We start from the raw sequence: 22,426 nt of genomic DNA, 5'->3' as shown, positions 1-22,426 counted from the left end.
CTAGTGCCCCCAAACTCAATTATTCAAGCCAAAACTCAATTATTCAAGCCAAATCATCTTGAAATAGCTCCTCATCTCTTAATCTACTTTCAGCAAATCCTGTCAACACTACCTCCAAAATAAATCCTCTGTCCAAGCTCCTTTCTTGGATTTCTGCCACCTATTCCAAATGACTATCATCTCTTGGACAGCTGCTTGTTTCATGACTTACTCCCTTATCCATTCTCCATATTGCAGTCTGAATGATCTTTTCAAAATGTAAATTATATTTCCCAATTTAAAACAGTCCAAGGATTTATAAGCCCTTGTGAGATGTGCCCCTGTCTTTTTCTCCAGCCTTAAATTCAGCTACTCTCCTTGCTCGGAAGCCTCTGCCATAGTGGCTTTCTTTTTTAATCCCCTCCTGCCAGGCCAAATCAGGTCCCACCTTGGGGACTTTGCTGTTAATCTGTTGGCTGGCTTACAGTACTTGCTGATGAAGAAATATAAAGTAGCCGTTAAGGTAAGCTTCCCTATTTGTAGTATGATGCTATTCTATAAAAAGTGTATGTAGCGGGGAGGAATATATTGACATATATGAGTAAAATAACTGGAAGGAGGCATGAGAAGCTGACAGCATTGTTTACCACCAGGCAGGGGGTCTAGGGAACTAGAGTGGAAAGTAGACTTCACATTTACCTTTTGAATTTTGAACCATGTAAATGTGTTACCTTAAAAAGTAAATTAAAAATAAAATTAGGTGAGTTTCTTAAATACTACTAAATCCAGACTGTGTAGCTGTAAGTACAAGAGGGGAAGAACCCCAGGAAGGTAAGTCAAGAGCTTATCTTTGGGGGTTAAAAAAAAGTAGCCACTATATCCCAGTGCCTAGAGAGTTCCTGGCACATTGCACATGTGATATATATTTGTTGATTGAACAGATATGCTAGTTAATTTGCAAAGCAGTGTAGAAGCATTTACTCATCTCTAATATGAATTATCAGACTTTTTAAAATGAACCTAGAGTCCTGATTTAAAGCTAGTACACTGCATGGGATCTACCTCTAACCCCAGTACAGGTTATCAAGAATGAAATACTCTCATCTAGCTATTTCAGACTCCTTTTTCCTTGTACTTACCTTGTATCTTACCTTAAGATACCTTTCCTTGTATCTTACCATATCTTCTCAAATCCACCTTTATTTTCTCTTTTTCCCGAAGTTTTAGATTAATTTGGGTCCTAAGATGACAGTCATTAAATTACTAAACCAGTAACCATTTTGTACCTATCACATGAGGAGTTGTGCTGGGTTTGTTATTTTTTTGCTTTGTTGTTTCTTTTTAAATAAAAATACTAGTGGCAAGGTATTTTTATTTACTACCAGGAGTGGAGTTTACACCTCAGTGGTTGGAATATAAATTTGTACATCCTTTCTGGGAAATAGACTGCAGCATGATTTAAAAGTTTATTTTGTTGTATTCTTTGATCTAATAATTTTCAGCAATTAATATTGTTTAAAGAAATAGTGTATGAATGTTTCAGTGTTTTACAGAAATGAAAAATTGGGAAGAATGTAAATGTCCAGTTATAGGCTGTTTGTTGGATAATGTCATGTTTTTTATGCAGTGGAAGTTTTAAACGATACAGAAAACTTCAGTTAAATACCTAGCTTGGTTTCCTTCACATTTTTCAATGTGAATGAACTCTAAAATGCAGTATATAAAATTGCTTCTACAGTATAGCCTCATACACAAACACACACACATCAACAAGAGTGAAGTATGATTTTGGTAAGTTTATGGGTGGTTCTAACTTCTTTTTTCTTTTTTTAACATTTAATTTCTCCATCTTCTACAGTAGGTATTACTTTACAAACCAGTTTTAAACGTCTTAATGGATTCTGAAGTGAGAACTACATGAAATCTGTTAACTGACTGGATGTTTCTCTAGCAGGATCTGTACCTTTTGCACTACAGACTTATTTATATATAGCAGTTCTCAAAGATACCCATCCTAGAGAGGAGTTCTAATTAGAATACTGCAAAAATGAGAATTTTAATCATTGGTTTTTGCTGAAACATCCCCTTGAACCTTAAATCTTGCTGTGCTTTTTAATTTTCGGTTGATCCTTTGGGATGAAGATGAGAAGTTTATTGAAAGAAATCTTTAAAAATCAAATCATGGGGACTTCCCTGGTGGCACAGTGGTTAAGAATCCGCTTGCCAATGCAGGGGACACAGGTTCGAGCCCTGGTCCGGGAAGATCCCACATGCCGCGGAGCAACTAAGCCCGTGTGCCACAACTGCTGAGCCTGTGCTCTAGAGCCCATGAGCCACAATTACTGAACCCGAGTGCCACAACTACTGAAGCCCATGTGCCTAGAGCCTGTGCTCTGCAACAAGAGAAGCCACCACGATAAGAAGCCTGTGCACCACAACCAAGAGTAGCCCCCGCTTGCCACAACTAGAGAAAGCCCAAGCACAGCAACGAAGACCCAATGCAGCCAAAAATAAATAAATTAAATAAATAAATTTTTTTAAAAAATCAAATCATTTCAGATTTTGTAAGTTTCACAATACATTCAAAAGCTTTCTTGTAATTTATGTTTTCCGGCCTGATTGTTTAGGATTCCTTTTTTCTCACAGATCCCTGGGCAGAGCTGTTAACAGATATTATGTAGTTTCTAATGCTTTAAGATGAAATATGGTACTACATTTAAAGAGAGATGTTAATTGTTATAAAGAAAAATGTAGTTACTGGTAATATTTGTGGTATTGTTGGTTGGTATACACCCTAGGTCATGTTACATGTACCCAGATCTACAGTTCATAGAACCACTGGTGTAATTCAACCTGTTTTTTCCGAGAAAGTTTGACTGCCTGATGAGGGGCAACTTGGGCTGAGAAACTGCCTATAAACTGACTTAGTAGGCATAGGATCCCATCATTTCTGCCCTTCATTGGAGAATTCTTTCAGAGGCTGATTTCCAAAAGGTCTACTTATGGAAGAATTCTGGTTTTGTCCTTCCTCTTCTAGTTGAGACATCACAGAGGCTTGAGGCTAGATTGTCATCAGCATACTGCTAGCACACAGTTGTTTGTTCTCAGTAAGCCTCATTGTATAATGCTGTTACTTTTTCAGAGCGTTGCAGAGGTAGGAACATGGAGGAGAAACAATCTGGATAACATGAAAGTGATGCTGGTGGCAAAGGGAAGGCAACTCGATTCTGTGGGAAGGGCTATAGCTGATCCATCTGTTTTCTAGGTAAGCATTCCTTTGTTCCAGGGACCTTACCTCATGATTTGCAAATTTTAGTCATAACTAAATCATGACCTCCGCTTATCTTTAATTGGGGAATGGCATCTTTACCATTGTAAAATGAATGATGTCCTTTTAAAACAGTAATTTGTACAGTAGAACTTGAGTGAATCAGTAGATCTTCACCATGTAAATGTTAATAGTTCTTAAGTTTTTCTGCTAAGGGAAAATGCATTTGTGTAAATAGCAAATATATGTACAGACTAATATCTTGTATATAGCAACCAAATAAATATTGAATGATTAATACACATCAAGGCTTATATCCTCTGTATTATTTAGTTGGTAAAAAAGTATGTGGACAAGACCAAAATTGAGTGTTGAGGCAAGAACTTCATTGAACATTACAAGGTAAGCCCAAAGACTTCAATCAGGCCATTGATTGCAATTCAGGGCATTTCCCCCTGTCAGCCATGAGATACTGTATTCAAAGTGCTACTTATTCAGTCTGTCTGAACAAAAGGGAAATAATATATGTGTAAAATAACAGGTAAAGGCACTTTAAGCAAAATCCAGTTCTCTATTTCAAAATAAGACCTAGATCCATATCTGTTAGGAAAACAGTTTGGTCAGTGACAGATATATGTACTTGTTCAATATGAAAAAAACAGCAGGAAGGATTATTTAGTGTTCCTGTTTTTCAGATAATAATAGAGCTTAAATACTTGCAAATAGTGTTTTAGAGAAGTAATTCTTAGATTAAGAGAAAAGTTGTGATGGGTCTTCTGGTAAAGAATCAGAAGTTAAACACCTATTTGAATATATCACAAAGCTGCCAATAAAAAATAACTAAAAAGTGGTGTGAGTTTTTGCTCATATGACATACAACTTGGAACAGGTTGTCTTTCATTGGATGTGATAAAAACAACTCTTAAAAAAGTAAATGCTGTAGGTTTTTAATTAATCATCGCATTTAGATTCTTGCAGATTATTACAGCTAATTCTAAATAATTGGTATAAGCTTTTTTTTTTTTTTTTTTTGCGGTACGCGGGCCTCACTGTTGTGACCTCTCGCGTTGTGGAGCACAGGCTCCGGATGCGCAGGTTCAGCGGCCATGGCTCACAGGCCCAGCCGCTCCACGGCATGCGGGATCTTCCCGGACCGGGGCACGAACCCGTGTCCCCTGCATAGGCAGGCGGACTCTCAACCACTGCGCCACCAGGGAAGCCCCTATACTTTTGAAAAAATGTTTTGAAACCTGAAGCATCATTGCAGTTTCACATAAAGAATACTACAGGCAGATACAAATTGGGGGGGGGGCGGGCAGGGTTCTGTGGGCTACTTCATGTTCATACTTGGAAATAATTTTTTAAACCCTAATCTGAAACCTGTTCTTATACAGATTTGAGTATGAGCACAGTTGAAGAGGATTCTGACACAGTAACAGTAGAAACTGTGAACTCTGTGACTTTGACTCGGGACGCAGACGGGAACCTCATTCTTCACTGCCCTCAGAATGGTAGGAGAACCTGCTGACATAATTGTATTGGGTTGGCCAAAAAGTTCGAGTTTTTCTGTAAGATGTTATGGAAAAACCCAAATGAACAAACTTTTTGGAAGTTTTTTTTAATTCACTCACAGTATAGGAAGTTTTTTGTTTGTTTTTTTTTAATAAGCTTCCCATGGTTTTTAAGAATATAGTTCAGGTTCTTTAACTTGGCACATAGGCCTTGCATCATCTCAGCTTTCCTTGCAGCCTCATTTCCTGCCACATTTCATGTAGCGGTATTCCAGCAGTTCACAGCTATTTTTATATTCCTAATATACTTTAAGCTTCTCGGACCTCAGTATGACTGCATGTATTACTCCTACTGCCAGTTAATAATCATTTCCCCCGGCTTCTGTTTCTTTTTGAAGTTTAAGACACCTTTTCTAGAAACCTCCCCTCACCTCCAGTCTAAGTTAAATGCCTGTGTGCTCATATAACAGCCTTTTCATTCCACCTTCATAGTTCTTATTACACCATTTTGAAATTGTCAGTTTACTCATCTCCTACACTGTACTATGAGCTCCTTAACAGTCAGGGTATCTCTTATTGTTCTCTTTCTCAAACTTAGGTAATGGTAGGCATTCAGTGAATGTTGTGAGTGAATTAAATAACCGACCCTTGTCTTTACATGTGAAATATTTGGTAAGCCAGGTAGTCAACAGCACAAAAGTGTGATGTTTTAAAAAGTGGCCCCCCCAAAAAAAAAAAAAAAAAGTGGCCCCTTTGTTCATAGTTCCTTGTCATAAGAATAAGAGCTGAGGTGCTGTAGTAGGCGTAGAGAGGACAGTGAGTCTCACTTGCACGACTGGCTTTAGTTGACATAGCAAATCAGTAAGAAGATTATTTTACAGTCATTGTTGAAGATTTTGTTTTCTCCTGTTGGTTTGAAGATTTTGAGATTTTTGTTTTTGTTTTGTTTCATTAGAAGCTGATGAAATAGACTCAGAAGATAGTATTGAACCTCCACATAAAAGGCTTTGTCTGTCTTCTGAGGATGATCAAAGTATTGATGATTCCACTCCTTGCATATCAGTTGTTGCACTTCCACGTAAGTCACTGAGTATTAACATAGTTTCCTTCTGAATCAAAATTTACATTCCAAGAGGTTAAATTGGCATTTCAAGGTAGACTTGGACCCATTATTTTTCTCCTCTTAGTGCAAAAAACCTCCTTTTAACCAGCAGTTAATGAGTGCTTATTTATGTGCCAGGCATGGCTCTGAATACTTTTACATATATTGCCTAGTTTAATCTCTCAACCTTTTTTTTTAATTGCCCCCCACTCCTGAGAGCATTTTTAGACATTTTTTTCATCATCATACTCTCCCCCATGAAATTGTAATACCACAAATATACTGTTGTTGTTTTTAATGTACCATATATATATATATATATATATGTCCTTGCTTTCTTAATAAAGAGAATAAGATCTTTTCACCTTCTCCCAAGAAGCATATTCACCCTCATTGAGAAAGCACTCTCTAGAGAGTGTTCCCTATGTTATAAATGACAAAACTAAGGTATAGAGAGGTGTAATAACTTGTCTAAGGTCATACCCAGGCATTCCGGTTCTTGTAGATTATGTTCTTTTCATGTGGTATATGGCTAAATGGAAGTTAGACCGAAGCCTAATAAGTTTATTCTCATTAAGAAAGTTCTTAAGGGACTTCCCTGGCGACCCCGCGGTTAAGACTCTGTGTTTCCACTGCAGGGGGCACGGGTTCGATCCCTGGTCAGGGAAGCTAAGATACCGCATGCCGCACAGTGCGGCCAGAAAAAAAAATTGCAAAACAAAGAGAGTTCTTAAAATGTTTATTTATATTCCAAGATCATTTAGAGTAGACTGGATTTTAAGAAGTTGTAGTATTTTGGGTGGAATACTGTTGGTGAAAGACTACAACCCACCAACTGTAACGTTAAATTATATTTCTGGTTTGTTTAGCAAAGAATATGGAATCTTGTTGAACTGTGGTGGCCCTCCAAAGCTGGAGTAGATATCTTAGTCCTTGGCGATGGGGTTGGGGCACAGGGCTGTTGGGGGCACTCTCTGCACAAAGGAGGGTCTTGGTATATCCACGAACTTTTATTTTGCAGTCAGCATCAAGCAAGATCACATCGTCATCTAGTGGAAGAAAACTAAGACTAGGTTTTCATTGTGGAAAATCATGTCTTCATAAGCAAATATGTACTCTGTATTTGGAGTTAATTGCTTATTGAATTGAGCAGAAAATAAACCATATTATATAAGTTTACTATGAGACTTTGTTGAGAAATGGTGTTAATGTTAATATTGCTAATACTGCTTCCACTTGTGGAATATACAAGCATAATATATTTCTAATTAAATGATCTCTCCTAATGATAATTCATATGATTTTTTAAACTCTCTCCTAATTTGACTATTATTATGTTATGACTCAATTTTACAACATGATTAGCCTATCTGTACAAATACAATCCTATATAGACATTTTCTAAGCTAGAATTTTTTTTTTTTTTTTTTTTTTGCGTTACGCAGGCCTCTCACTGTTGTGGCCTCTCCCGCTGCAGAGCACAGGCTCCGGACGCACAGGCCCAGCGGCCATGGCTCACGGGCCCAGCCGCTCCGCGGCACGCGGGATCCCCCCGGACCGGGTCACGAACCCGCGTCCCCTGCATCGGCAGGCAGACTCCCAACCACTGCGCCACCCGGGAAGCCCTAAGCTAGAATTTTTTTAATTCAGATATAACTGACATTAACATTGCATTAGTTTCAAGTGTACATAATGATTGGTATATGTATACCAAATCATTATGTATATGTATATATTGCAAAATGTTCAGCACACTAAGTCTAGTAACATCCTTCACCACACAGTTGTCAATACAGTTTTTTTTCCTGTGATAAGAACTTTTAAGATCTACTGTCGTAACAACTTTCAAATATACAGTACAGTATTATTAACTGTAGTCACCATGCTGAACAGTACGTCCACAGGTTATAAAATAAAATAAAAATATTTAATTAAGCCAGAATTTTTGAGTGATTATTTTGATGTAAATTTTGACTGGTTAATTGATTTGGTTAGAGTGCCTTGAACATTATTGTAGGTTTGAACTACACGATATTTTGTTCTATTTTATGGTGTGTTGACATTAAAGCACATGAGCTATTTGATGTTGGGTCATAGCATCACCAAAGAGGACATTCTGGAGCCTAATTTACAATAAGACTGAATTTATGAAGAGTGGCTTGAAGTCCCCTGGATTTGTAAAAAGTATGTTGATAAAATCAACTTAGGAAAGTTTCTACATTTTAAAAAAGTCACACAGGGCTTTCCTGATGACGCAGTGGTTGAGAGTCTGCCTACTGATGCAGGGGACACGGGTTCGTGCTCCGGTCCCAGAAGATCCCACATGCCGCAGAGCGGCTGGCCCGTGAGCCATGGCCGCTGAGCCTGCGTGTCCAGAGCCTGTGCTCTGTAACGGGAGAGGCCACAACAGTGAGAGGCCCGCGTACCGCCAAAAAAAAAAAAAAAGTCACACTAAAGCATGAAGTCCTATATCCATCACCATCATCTGGGACTGATTAAATGCACGAGTAATTTATGCTGGACTTCATGGAGATGAATATTAGTTTTATTGATTTAACTTTAATATTCAGGTTTTCTTTACATGCTTTATAAAACTGATAAAAAGTTATCTGAGCCTTAAAAGTTCTCTTAACCCTCATGTTAATCAGTGTAGATAACTTACCACTTCCTTTTGCAATCATCTACACACATTTATTCCATTACCTATTCATTGTTAAAACTCTTGGTGATTATTCGTTTAGAGGATTGTTGGAGTTACTAAGCCTCCGATTCCTTTTGTTCTTCACAAGGCCTCATTTGTCATTCCCATACCGCTTTTGCTATTGCATATTAACTGGAGTCTATTTGTAATTACTTCAGATTTTGTTTTCCTATCACTAATTCGTATCTTCCAGATTACTTCCTCTCATACTTTTGCGATCCTTTGCCCCACTGGGACCCACTGACCTTACCACTTTTAAATTATTCCTTCACTTGTATCCTTGTTTCCTCCTTACCTAGCTTCAGTTTTCATGGTTAATCATTATAATCATTGTCTTGCATTTACCCTCAGGTCCTTTTTTCCTCCCCTCACTTCATCATTCTTTGATGAAACCACAACCCTGGTTCAATTTGTCTGCCTATTTATGTCTATACTGGTACAGCTAACTGAAAGAGATTGGAGAAAAACAGCACAAGTAAGCTGACCAGTCTCACTTTAAATTTATGATCATTAATTTGAAATGGGCTCTTAATGTTGCCTGCTAGTCATACCATACTTATCTAGTGTTCTTTCTCCCACTCTAAGATGACTGTTTAATACATTCTGAAATCTCCAGTACTTCTACTACCTTTTTCACTCCCAACTGATAGCCTTGCTTCCTACCTAGAAAATTTAAGTGGCCAGAAAATAATTTCTGTAAGTTTCCACTACCATAGATACACACTGACTTGTATCTATGTCCATATATTCTGTCTTTTCACCCAGCTAAGGCCAACACTTCAGTGTACTAGATCCCACCCCTTTTGTCTACTCAAGGACATAGTTGTAATTCTTTCCTTTCTCCTCTGAATCATCAGTTTTTCATTCTCTATTGGATTATTCCCATCAACATTTATAAACATACTATAATTTCTTCTTCAGAATGTCCTGTTAGCCCACTTTGGGCTCCCATCCAATTTCTCTGCTTCTCTTTAGATCAGAGTTCCTTGGAAGAATTGCCTCCGTTTCTTCTTCCCTTGTTCTGTAAGCCCACTCCAGTCAGTCTTTCACCTCTATCACTACACCAGAACTGTTCTCCCCATGTCTCCAGACACTTTCTTTTTCTTCTTCTTTTCTTTTTAGCTGTTTCCAGAGACTTTCTTGTTGCTAAATCCAATGGTGATTTTTTTAGTCTTAGTCTTACTTGATCTGCCGACAATTTTCAACAATTTTATCACTCCCTTCTCCCTGAAACATTTTATCACTTGGCTTCCAGGGAAGACATTTCTCTAGTTTTCTCTCTGTCCATTCCTTCTTAGTCTCTTACGCTGACTTGTCCACATCTCCGCAACCTCTAAATGTGGAGTGCCCCAGGACTCAGTTCTTAGATTGCTTCTGTTTTCCATTTTTACTCACTCCCTAGAATTCATGGTTTTAAGTCCTGTCTCTGGTAATGACTCCCAGATTTATTCCAGTCCGGACTTCTCTTGACGCTAGAGGTTTAGTGGCTATCTCAAACGAATATGTTTAAATCTGAGCTCCTGAAACATCCTACATTTTTAAACTTGCTTCTTCTACAGTCTTCCCCATCTCATTAATGGCAGGTACATTCTTCCAGTAGCTCAGATAAAAAACTTTAGTTCCATCGTTGACTTTTCACTTTCATATTTGATTTATCCGCACATCCTGTTGGCTCTACCATCAACATGTATGCATAATTTGAACTACTTATCACCCTCACTTGCCTTCACTCTAGTCTAAGCCACTGACCTCTCTTACGTAGATTATTGAATTAGCTTCTTCACTGATTTCCCTCCAGCCTCTGCTGCCCTTCAGGCTATTTTCCCCTTAGCAGCCAGAGTGATCCTATTAAAATAAAACTAAGTTTATACCACTCCTCTACTCTAAATCTTCCAATGGTCAACCCATTGGAAGAGAGTTAAAGCCAAAGTCTTTACAGTGGTCTGTGAGTCCCCACACAGTATCTTGATTGGTCTGCTCTGGCCAGCTACACTGTCCTCCTTGCTGTTCCTATGAACAATCTAGGCAGGCCCTCACCTCAGAGCCTTTTTGCACTTGGCTTTCCATCTGCCTGAAGTGCTTTTCCTCAATATACCTGCATGATATATGGACTTTATGGATAAAGTCCAAATGTTGGTGACTTTTCCTGGCCTCCTATCTAAAATCCAAACACTATCCCCCACTTCCAACACATTTCCTTTCATGCTTTATTTTTTCTGCTAAATACTTCTCCAGCATAATATCGTGTTCATTTTGTATCTTTCCCCCTAGGCTATAAGTGCCGTGAAGGCAGAATTTTTGGTTTTTTGTTTATTGTTGCCGAGAACAATGCCTAGCATGTATTAGGTGCACAGTAGATATTTGTTAAGCAAATATGTGTATATGAATGTATACATACACACATATATATGTGTAGATATATTGGCAAGGAATATGTTAAGAAATTAGATGATCACATACTTGTTCCTTGGGTATATTTTTTAATAATTAGAAGCTGCCATTATTATTCTGGAGTTGAACTGTTCTTTTTCTTGAAGTTTCAGAAAATGATCAGAGCTTTGAGGTGACCATGACTGCAACCACAGAGGTGGCAGATGATGAGATTACTGAGGGAACTGTGACACAGATCCAGGTATAGTAAGTCTTTTTACTGGATACAAGAAGATTATCCTTTACACATACCTTAGGTGATAAAATGATGAGAATATATTCTGTCTGACAAAGGAGCAACCACAGAACAGAGGTTGGATTTATTCATCCAGATTTCCAGTCCCCACATATGTGAGTCTCAGAATTGTAAGCAACGATACAATTTATAACATTTGTAGTTAAGGTAGTTTCTTTTGGTGCCTGTAGGACTAGATACATTTTACCGCATGTTAAGAGGTTAAATAATAATTAGCCCTTTTTCCTACATGAACTTCTGTATTTCTCATAAAAAAAAAAAAGTAATCAGAATTCCTTGCTGTCTTCAGTAACCAACAGCTTAAATATATTTTACTTGTAAGTTTATTTCTGGCTGATTGTTCTTTCTTTTTACTAGCTTGTTCTTTTGCTTCATCTCTTCATTTAATAAAATACTTTTAAGTAGACAGTAGACATTGTACCATTATTTTTCGTATGTGAAGCATCCCAGTGACCCTTCAGTTAAGAAGTAAAGTAGTTACAAGTTGATATGTAACATCAGGGACTAAAGACATCTCAGATCGGTGTACTGTGAATGGTTTGCAGTGGGGAGCTTCAGAGTGGTTCCAGAATGACAGGATTTCCAGAGAAGCAAGTCTCCAAAATGCTTCAGACAGCTTTGAGCCAGGCTGGAGATCTCATAATCTACTCTTGGATTTCAGTGGGAATTTGGACAGAATTTTTTTTCTAAACCCTCAGAAATAATAGGGCACATTCTTTCTTCAAAATGGGTCTTGTCAAATTCATTTCAGATTCAAAAACTATGTAGTCTCACTTCCATTCCATTTTTAGCACATTGAAAATAACTCTATACATATGTGTGATTTGGTTTACAACCTAGTTATAAGATTGAGCAGTAGCAGTGCTAGTTAGACAAGTTACACGATTTTGTTTGGATTATTTCCGAAGACTTAATGAATTACAATTTAATATTAACCTCTTGGTTTGTTATTACCATTTTAATGAACGAAATAATTAATAATTTCTAAATCTTTTAAATAAGATTAATATTAGGTTGGGAGTGAAAGTCAGCACAGTTAGAAGTTCAGAAATAGTGTGCTTTTTGTGTCAATCTAGGTGTAGTTATTTCACGTAGTTTAGTAGCTAATGCCCCTTCCCTCATTCCACTGGTGGGACAAGCTTGAAAAACTATTAGAAAGTTTAAAAATTCCCAATGTATGTAGTACTTTGTGGTTGCAAGAGGTGTTTAGTGAATGAAATACTTATTTTTAGATTTCTAAGCCTGTATATGTTACAGACAGGAAACTCTACAACCAACTCAAAAAGGCTTCATTTAGAAAGCAACAGCATTCTAATAAAGCCTGAGTAACTTTAAAAGATTTATGTATAAAATAGCGAAAAATGGGGGTAATATACTATAAAACGTATTACTATTTACTATACTAAAATACTTATTATTACTGAACTTATTACTAAGTATAGATAGATAGCCTTTCAGGTACCTAAGTCTCCTTCTATACTCACTTTTATTGACAGTGCTGAATATTACTACTAAAAGTTAATAATTATTTACTTCATTTCACGGCTTTTCCTGTTTAACATTATATGGTTTAAGTAATAATTGTAAGTCTTCTTCAGAAAAATTGGAGCCATAAGGCATTAAGTGTTTGCCCAAAGACAGCGATTAATTGGCATGACAGGTTTATTTGTGAGATTCAGAGTGGGCTTTGCTGTATATTTAGACTCACTTTGGAAAATGGTGATTTTATTCTTTTAATGAACTAATTAATATAAGAGATCATCTCAGGATATTTTCTACATTACATTTCTTAAAAGTAGGTATTATATGTAGCAAGGTCTTTTGATAGGTCTCTGTATTGCCCTTGATGAATAACTCCTGTGTCAAATCTTACAGAATTGTGACCTTCATAATATAAGAGGCCTTGGATATCATCTGTCTAGTCTGTCTCAATTCTCAGCTTTATAAAGTCCTCTTAATCTTTAAAAGAAAAAGATCTAAAATGTATGATGCATAAATACAGGGTTATAAAGCTTTTCATGTTTGTTCCAGTGATTTCTAGCTTTTGCCTATGGTTTTAAAAAACAACATTTTTATAAATACAAAGTATTCATTACCACCAAATATAAAAATAAAGTAGGTGACAGTAGAGGCATGGCTTTTCTCCTCATTGTGCTTTGATTTTTCATGGACAGTTTCTCTGTTTTCGAAGTGAGATGGGTTTCATATCTTCTTGAAAGTAGAGATCCAGTGTCTGCCTACTCAAAAAACAGTTCAAACTTTGTTAGGACTTACCTCCAGAAAGTCACATAGGTTAGTAGTTGATCCAATCCAGAGACAAAACTGGGTTGAGTGGTCACTAGGCATGTGACTCTCCCCTTTTCCTGGTCTGCCTATAATAGGTTCATACCTGATATCGTAGCACTTTTGCTAAATCTTCTTCACTTACCCTATAGCTCTCTTTAGCTCAAGGCCAAGTCTCTTAAAAACAGCTTTGTTCCTGCAGAATTTGCTGGATTAGGTATGTCCTTAATTAAAAATGTACCTGGTGAGCTTCCCTGGTGGCGCAGTGGTTGAGAATCCACCTGCCAATGCAGGGGACAGGGGTTTGAGCCCTGGTCCAGGAAGATCCTACATACCGCGGAGCAACTAAGCCCGTGAGCCACAACTACTGAGCCTGGGCTCTAGAGCCCACGAGCCACAACTACTGAGCCTGCCTGCCACAACTACTGAAGCCTGTGCACCTAGAGCCCGTGCTTTGCAACAAGAGAAGCCACCGCAATGAGAAGTTCACGCTCGCCACAACTAAGAAAAGTCCGTGCACAGCAACAAAGACCCAGCGCAGTGAAAAATAAATAAATAAAATACATAAATTTAAAAAAAAAAGAAAATGTACCTGGTGGTAGCTTCATAAATATACTGAAAGCCACTGAATTGTATACTTTAAAGGGTGAATTTTATGATGTGTGAATTGTATCTCAATAAAGCTTATTTTTTAACTACACATTTCTCATACAGACTTTTACTGCAATAATAATAGAAAGTAGTACCATATAGTTCTTTGAAAGAAGGTACATTAAGGAGGGTAGGAATCAGCTCTAGAGGTTGGCTAAAACAAAGTTGTCAGTAAACAATAAGCAGATCATGATTTTGCAGTAACATCTTTTGAGTTAGCCTGTTAATCCTTTAGATTTAGCAACAGATTACATTACAGATGACTATATATTTAGGTGGCAAACTACCTGTGAGGACATGAATAATCATGAAATCAACCCCAGCATTTCCATTTTACTTTATATATGAGTTTGTTTTACATATATAAATATACAAATGGCTTTGAGTATCCTGTATTAATTTAAGTGCTTAATGGAATCTTAGCCAATATTCTCTAAAATTCAAGCTGCTAGTACTGACTTACTTGTTTAAATGAAGGTCATATTTTGTTAATGCAGATAATTTTGCTTTCATACTGTCTTATTAAAAGAACAAGAAAATATTTGTCTTTGTAAGTTGAATATAATTTTATTATAACTAAAACAAATGGATTTCACATTATTAGAGTTTTATAGTGCTTCGCATTACAAACAAAGATGAATCAGGTTGGCTATTAAATCAGGCTGCTACTTTTTTTTTTCTCTTTTACCTTTTCAAGATTCTACAGAATGAGCAACTAGACGACATATCTCCCTTGGGTAATGAGGAGGTTTCAGCGGTTAGCCAAGCATGGTTTACAACTAAAGAAGATAAGGATTCTCTAACTAACAAAGGTAAGAGATACTGTGAATTTTAGTGTCCAGTGGAAAAAATGGACATGAAGAAGAGCTTGTAGTCATAAGGATTCTGAGTTGGGCCTTCATAATTATGGTTGAGTAGTTACAGTAATTGAGCCTTTCTAATTGAATTAAATTTGGCTCTGAATGGGACCATGAAACCAATATTCATTTTTCAGTCATTGATCATTAGTTCTGTGATATGAAGTAGGTTATAAACAGATGCACAGTGGTGTCATTTAAAAGACAATTCAGTTATTGCTTATGGGAGTAGGAAGTCAAGCCTTTTTTCAAAGTTCTGCTACTAACTTTGGTCTGATAAGCGGCTTAGAGGTTTAAAGTAACAGTGTTCATAGTGCTGCTGTGCTCATAAGGATTGCTAGGAAGTTACTACAACAAAGTGGAGGTTGTGTATATGCCACTCTGAAGTAAGGAAAGGAAACAAAAAGTAAGTAAATTGATTGTTTTCAACCACTGTACAGTAAGTACTCATTAAGAATAAATTATTCACTTGGTATCCAGTATATTGTGTTTACCTTGTCCTAGAATCTTTTATACATGTCTTTTTGCCCATAAAATTTATTTTTGACTGGAGAAATTTTTCAGAAAGTTTTGAGGGTGATTTGGCTTTTGTACTTATAAGTCCTATACTGCTGAAACAATAAGAGATGTAACTAAGAGGAAGTAATATTTTTTATGAATCTTTTACTTATTATCTCTATTTAGTAGGGTCAAATGTATTCTTTCTTAAAAACCAGAGGTCACAGAAGCAACTTTACCTGGGGATTTTTCAGATTTCAGATGAGTGAGACATTAAATTAGCTACATTTTATTCCTCTCAAGGAATAATATTTTCTATAGCATTACTTGTTTTCTTTTAAAGGACATAAATGGAAGCAGGGGATGTGGTCCAAGGAAGAAATTGATATTTTGATGAACAATATTGAACGCTATTTGAAGGTATCTTATGGCATATTTTTTTGTTTCACTAATTTTTTCATCGCCAATTGCAAAAAATATCAAAGCAGCATTTTGTATATAGTACTTAGGAGCTTTTCAGTAATTATGTAATGAATGACTGGCTAATATGTTGTAGATTAATAATTCTCAGTTGTATGATTATATTTTTAAGCACATTTTGAATTCTCAGTTTAAAATAGCTTTATTGCTTTAGTTAATACCCTGAAGTTTAGGCAGAATTTTAATAGCCTCTCAGAATCTTAAAGCCCCATCTTTTGAAGCAGCCTATAAATTAAGGTTTAAATTTATGTTGTGTAAAGTCTAAGATATGCATCTTCTTTGAATGAGTTTATGACATCACACTAGTCTTTCCCCTTTAAAAAAAAATTTAGTCCATTTTCATATTCAGGCTTATATCCTGTTACCTTAGTCATCCTCTTCATTAAATGTCTGATGAAAACAGAATTTTTGAAGCACTAGAAATGTGAATTGCTTTAACAAATAGTGTTGGCTTTCAAATGCCTGCCAACAGTCCATGTGGAAATTCTGAAAACAGGTGAAGAATGATATAAGGCTCTGTGCCCTGTGAGTGATAACATGTTGTTAATTCTGCATGAGAACAAAGAAGGAAGAGTTTATTCTCAGGGTTAGGACAGTTATGGAAAATATTTGGAAGAGCAGGATTTGAGCTGAGTTTTAAAGAAAGGGGTGGGAGTTAGGGGTAGAGTAGGGCTGGAGGGAACAGCATAAGTAAATGATGAGCGTCGAGGATTCAGAGTTCAAACCCAGAGTATGTTAAATTAACCCCTTTAACCCAAACCAAGATAATTAGCTTCTAGAACTTGGGCTTTGAAGTCCAGACCAAAGAATTAGAATTCTATCCTATAAGAAATGAGAAGAACTGGTAACTCAGTTTAGGGAGAGTTTGGGCAGGTAGATCTGTGCCCTTCTCAAGGAAATCTTTCCAGAGACTTGCTGACCATCCCAGTAATGGAGTTATGTTCAAATAGCGCATGTTTGAAATGGAGACCATTACCATTGTTTGGGAATGGGAAGTGTACAGAGTTTATTTAACTATTCTCCTATTGTTTGATACTTAGTTTATGTACACTTTTTTACTATTTTAAATACACTGCTGCCTAGAATGTCCATGTTCTTAAGCTTAATTTTAAGCTGCACTCCTCCTAAACTACCCTTTATAAATTATAAAGAGTAAAAAACTTTTAATTCTTTATTAGTGAAGAAAGATCCTTCCCACCAAGCTAATTGTTTTAAGAGAAACAGAAATATAGTGACCATTGAAATGTATCTAGAAGTGTATTAAAAGTTGTCCACTGATCACAGACACTTAAGTTAAAATTGGAAAAATGCTACAGGTTTAGATAAGGCAGCAACGAATTGGTAAAAACACTGAATTTGGGGAATTAAGAAGCTGGTTTCTTGTGTAGGAGATTGGAGTAGATGATTTCCAAGGACTCTTTCAGCTTTATGATTAAGACTTTTAGATACCCATTTCAGGCGACCAGGTGAGAGCAGTAAGGACTTTACAGTAGTTGAAATAGAATTGGCAGGGAAAGGCAGATAAGCAAGTAGTCTCTAAGGAAGCCTGGTGACTGAATATTGGTGAAGAAGGAAAATGAGGAGTGGGAATAATTAAGGGTTTTTTAAAAATTGAGGATGTTTGGGAGAATGATGATAGAATTGTCAGAAATAGGAAATGTCCAAAAAGATGTACTGATCTTGGGAAAAGCTAATTTGTTTGATTTTGATTTTTGACTGTGATTTGCATTATGTGGTGCTCTTACAGGAACATTGTGGAGCTATTTTTAAACCAATTAATTAGGTGTTGTATATTCCATATTTTGGGTAAAAGGATAAGGTATTGTCAAAAGCAACAACAAAAAAAAGGGCAGAAAAATCTTTTCATCTCACTATAATATCCCACAACACAGTGCCTTGCATGTAGGTACTTGTAAATATTTAGGTTTAATTGTTTGCAGAATTGAAACTGCGTAAAACAATTTTAGAAAAGATTCTGAAATTTTAAAGTTTTTACCGTGAAGTTTAATACATTCAGAAGAGTGTTTAAAATGCATATCAGTGTAATTTTACCTGTTTTGAAATTTACGTAAGTTGATTCATTCTCTGGGTATTCTGTAACTGGCTTCTTTTGTTCAATATTGTGATTTTGAGACCCATCCCCTGTTGATTTTTTTTTTTAGCTTTCATCATGCAAATATATATACCATAAGTTACATGTTCCACAGTTAATGGTCATTTGGGTTCTTTTTAGTTTTTTGCTATTAATTTGTACAGATCTTTTGGGTGTAAATAGTATTTTATTATGGATTTAATTTTTATTTCTCTGATTACATATTTTTATATGCTTGTTGGCCATTTGTGTTTCCTCTTTGAAATTCCTGTTTGTGCCTTTTATCAGTTTTTTCTGTGGGGTGGTTTATCTTTTTATTTTTTGTGACGTTCTTAATGTATGCTGGATACTAATGGTTTTTTGGTTGTGTTACAGATATCTTGTCCCAATTTAGTGGCCTGTCTTTTCCTTCTCTCTAGGTATCATTTGATGAAAGAAGATTCTTAATTCCAATTTCAAAATTATCATCTTTTTACTTCTGTGTTTTTCCAAGCTTGTTTAAGAAATCTTCCCCTGCCTCAAGGGCGTAAAGATATTCTCACATATATAGTTTTGCCTTTCACACTGATTTTTTTCTTGTGGGTATGAGTTAGGGTTTCAGTGTTATTGGGTTGTGGTTGTTTTTGTTTTGTTTTGTTTTATATGGATGATAATTGTCCCAGCATCATTAGGGAATGTCAGTCTTTTCCCAGTCTACAATATCCATTCTGTCCTACTCAAACTTCCACAGATGTGTTTCTAGGTTTTCTAATTTGTTCTTAGGTTCAGTTTCATACCTGCACCAGTACAGCTCTGTCTTCAGAAGTCCCAATATCTGACGGGGCAGGTCTCTTCATGAGTGTCTTGGCTATTCTTGGCCCTTTGCTCTTCCATTATAAATTTAGAATCAACCTGCAAAGAATGAAAAACTGTTGGAATTTTTATTGGGACTATATTGAATCTGAATCAATTTGAAGGGAATTAACATCTTTGTAATATTCTGACTTCCTCTTGAAGAACATTTTATAGCTCTCCATTTTAATTAGTTCCCCTTTAATGTCAGTTGATAGTTTTATGTTTGCTCCATAAAGGAATTGCGTAACTTGCCTAAGATTTAGTCGTAATGCTTTTTAAATTTTGATGCTATTATTAGTGGGAATTTTTAAAGATTTTTTATGAGCTTTGTCTAGAAATACAAATGACAGCATTGATTTTGTAACCAGCATTCTTGCTAAGTACTCTTAAATAATTTTTGATTATAGATGTTTGGGTTTCTACATATATAACATCTGTAAATGATTCTTTTCTAATCTTTATGCTTTTTTAAAATTGGGGTATAGTTGATGTACAATATTATATAAGTTTCAGGTGTACATAGTGATTTACAATATTTAAAGGTTATACTCTGTTTATAATTATTATAATCTTTATGCTTTTTGAATGTTGGATTTTATGATTGCTCTTTCCATACCTATTGAGATTTTACTTTTTTTCCCATAAATCTTATGTGATTAATTGCTAATTTTTCTGAAATTAATACAAACTCATATTCCTGGAGTAAGATTACTTTTTGCATTGATTATTAACCTTTTTATACATTACTGAGTTCAGTGTGCTAAAATATTTTGGGGATTTGGGGGATCTATTTTAATGAATGAGCTTGGCCCGGAAGATCTTTTCTGAAACTCCCCTTGTCTGGTTTTGCTATTGAGATTACGCTAGCCTAACCAAATGGGTGGGGAATTGTCCCCGATTTTTATCTTTTTTTTTTTAATAAATTTATTTATTTATTTTTATTTTTGGCTGCGTTAGTTCTTTGTTGCTGTGCGTGGGCTTTATCTAGTTGCGGCAAGTGGGGGCTACTCTTTGTTGCGGTGCTCAGGCTTCTCATTGCGGTGGCTTCTCTTGTTGCAGAACACGGGCTCTAGGTGCACAGGCTTCAGTAGTTGTGGCACGCGGGCTCAGTAGTTGTGGCTCACGGGCTCTAGAACGCAGGCTCAGTAGTTGTGGCACACGGGCTTAGTTGCTCTGCGGCATGTGAGATCTTCCCGGACCAGGGCTTAAACCCATGTCCTTGCTTTGGCAGGTGGACTCCCAACCACTGTGCCACCAGGGAAGCCCCACCCCCTTTTTATCTTTAGGATAGTTTAAAATCAGAATTATGTTTCTCTTAATTGTTTGGTAGGGTTTACCTGTAAAGTCATCTTGGCCTGGTGTTTTCATTGTGGGAAAATTATTAATAACTGATTAAATTTTCTTCATGGTCTGTGTTTATTAGATTTTCTTTCTCTTCCTGAGTCAGTTGGTAAGTTGACTTTTTCTAGGAAATCATACATTTATATAAGTTTTCAAATTTATTGCCATAAAATTTTTATAATGTTCAACTATCTAATCTCTGTAGCATCTCTCCTTAGGCGCCATTTTTCATCTCTAGTATTGTTTTGTCCTTTTTTTTTTTTAAGTTTTGCCATAAGTTTATCTTTTTGTTTTTATTTAGTCTCATGGATCTTTTCAAAGAACCAGTTTTTAGCATTGCTTATCCTTTCTACTCTTGATTTGATTATATTAATTTTGTTCTTACGATTTCTTCCTTTTCTACTTTCTTTAGATTTAATTTTTTGTAATTTTAAAAGGGGTTGGCAGGACTTTATTGAATTATATACAACTTATTTTTGGAATACTTAAGTATCATTGTATTATCTCTTGCAGCATTTTAAACTTTATATTTGACTTATTAATGAATTATCAGTATGTTATTTTTCTAAATGCCATTGATGATTTTAACATAAAAAAACTTTTAAAAAGCATAGTATATCCATATGCATTTTATCAGAAATCCCTAAATCAAAGAAATGTAACCCATTTAGGCACGCGGAATAAAAGATGCTACAGAAATCATCTTTGAGATGTCAAAAGACGAAAGAAAAGATTTCTACAGGACTATAGCATGGGGTCTGAACCGGCCTTTGTTTGCAGTTTATAGAAGAGTGCTTCGCATGTATGATGACAGAAACCATGTGGGAAAGTATGAAAACTTGTAATGCTGCATGTTTTCATGTAATTTAGGGGAAATATTTAAGGAACTTTTTTTAAATAAAATTATGATAAAAGCCTTAATTGGAGATAGTTATGAATTACTGTTGAGTGATGTTCATATTTTTATTCTCCAGGTCCATTTTGTAAATACGGTGAAACCTCATTACAATACGGCCTCTTTTAGAAATTAGAATCTAAATTACTTTATATGGGTTTAAGACTTAGCTGACTTAATACATCAAAGTCTGCTTTGTAGTAAAGTAACATTATAAAAAGTATAGTAGTGGTTAAAGATTTAGGAAGTGTAAAAAGAACTCTAAATTCATTGGTTAACATTTTTCCTATTCATATCTATAGTATAACATTTCCTAGGTCAGTGACTTCTTTTGTTTTTTTTAAATAATTTTCTACCAGAGTAGAAAATAAATTTCTGGATATAATGAATTTCTGGATATAATTACCGATATTATATATCAGTAATATCTGTGGGAAGCCATCATATCTTCAATGAAATGATAATATGGTGGTGTTGGCATATTTTAAATTTCTCTCTGGGAGTTTTAGGTGGTAGTAGTGTGGCTTTCTAGATACTGCTTTTAAAAAGAACATTGCATTGGCTATATTGAGTACTTACCCACTAAAAAGAAAGCCTTTACATGGAGTAAGAATATGTCAGTTGTCCGTGCATGGGTAGAGAAAATAAAGAGAACTTAAAATTCTTCAGTGACTTGTGAGAATTGACCATAGATTTTCTTTTTAGCTCCAGTTTACCATGTCATCCATAAGTCTTTCAGAATAGCTATGATATTAGAGTACCTGAACCTAACTTGAAATAGCGCAAGAGTTAGGCAGCATAGGGGAAAATCTGTTTTAAATGCTGAATTTTCCTAGAGAAAATTGTTACAGTGCTCACTTTTATTATAGCTTAACGTATTTGTTGGGGTTTTTTTTTAAATAGAGGCATTAATTTTGATTTTTATTAATCTACTTTGAAATTGATTACTTTAAAAATGTTATCAATATGCTAAGTGACAACATTTGGCTCCCTAAGTGAAATTCTGATTTTTATTAAGTTTTTTAGCATTCTTTGTTTAATTGATCTTTTAAAAATTTCTTTAAATTTCTAGATACACACCTGAAGAAATTGAAAAGCTCAAGGAGTAAGTTTAACTTTCTTTTTTTCATTAATTCTGATAGTTGTGTTTTAATTTTTTTTAATATTTTGTGTTTTCTAAAGTTTTACTTTGAAAATGTCAAGAGATTTTTGGTAGACTAGTATAATTTAATCCTGCTGTTAAGCATA

General features: G+C 35.7%; 1 protein-coding gene across 6 annotated transcripts in view; it reads left to right on the top strand.

Annotated features, from left to right (window-relative positions):
• DMTF1 (cyclin D binding myb like transcription factor 1) overlaps nt 1-22,426 on the top strand; it is a 44,175-nt gene that overhangs the window by 6,766 nt on the left and 14,983 nt on the right. For 4 of the 6 annotated variants that reach the window (XR_004351541.1, XR_004351542.1, XM_032643887.1 and 1 more), the window contains 9 exons: nt 3,122-3,244; nt 3,581-3,649; nt 4,642-4,758; nt 5,714-5,836; nt 11,099-11,193; nt 14,879-14,993; nt 15,880-15,956; nt 20,955-21,112; nt 22,251-22,283. Coding sequence is in view for 4 of the 6 variants with exons in the window: in XM_032643887.1 (XP_032499778.1) it covers nt 4,650-4,758; nt 5,714-5,836; nt 11,099-11,193; nt 14,879-14,993; nt 15,880-15,956; nt 20,955-21,112; nt 22,251-22,283 (710 nt within the window). In the remaining 2 variants the exon portion in view is untranslated. The remainder of the gene's footprint in view (nt 1-3,121; nt 3,245-3,580; nt 3,650-4,641; nt 4,759-5,713; nt 5,837-11,098; nt 11,194-14,878; nt 14,994-15,879; nt 15,957-20,954; nt 21,113-22,250; nt 22,284-22,426) is intronic. The other 2 variants (XM_032643890.1, XM_032643891.1) reach the window with 1 other exon arrangement.

Source organism: Phocoena sinus, chromosome 9 (assembly GCF_008692025.1).
Source record: "Phocoena sinus isolate mPhoSin1 chromosome 9, mPhoSin1.pri, whole genome shotgun sequence".
NCBI lineage: Eukaryota > Metazoa > Chordata > Mammalia > Artiodactyla > Phocoenidae > Phocoena > Phocoena sinus.
The sequence above is the reverse complement of the archived record's forward strand: the minus strand, read 5'-3'. Positions and strand labels throughout refer to the sequence as shown.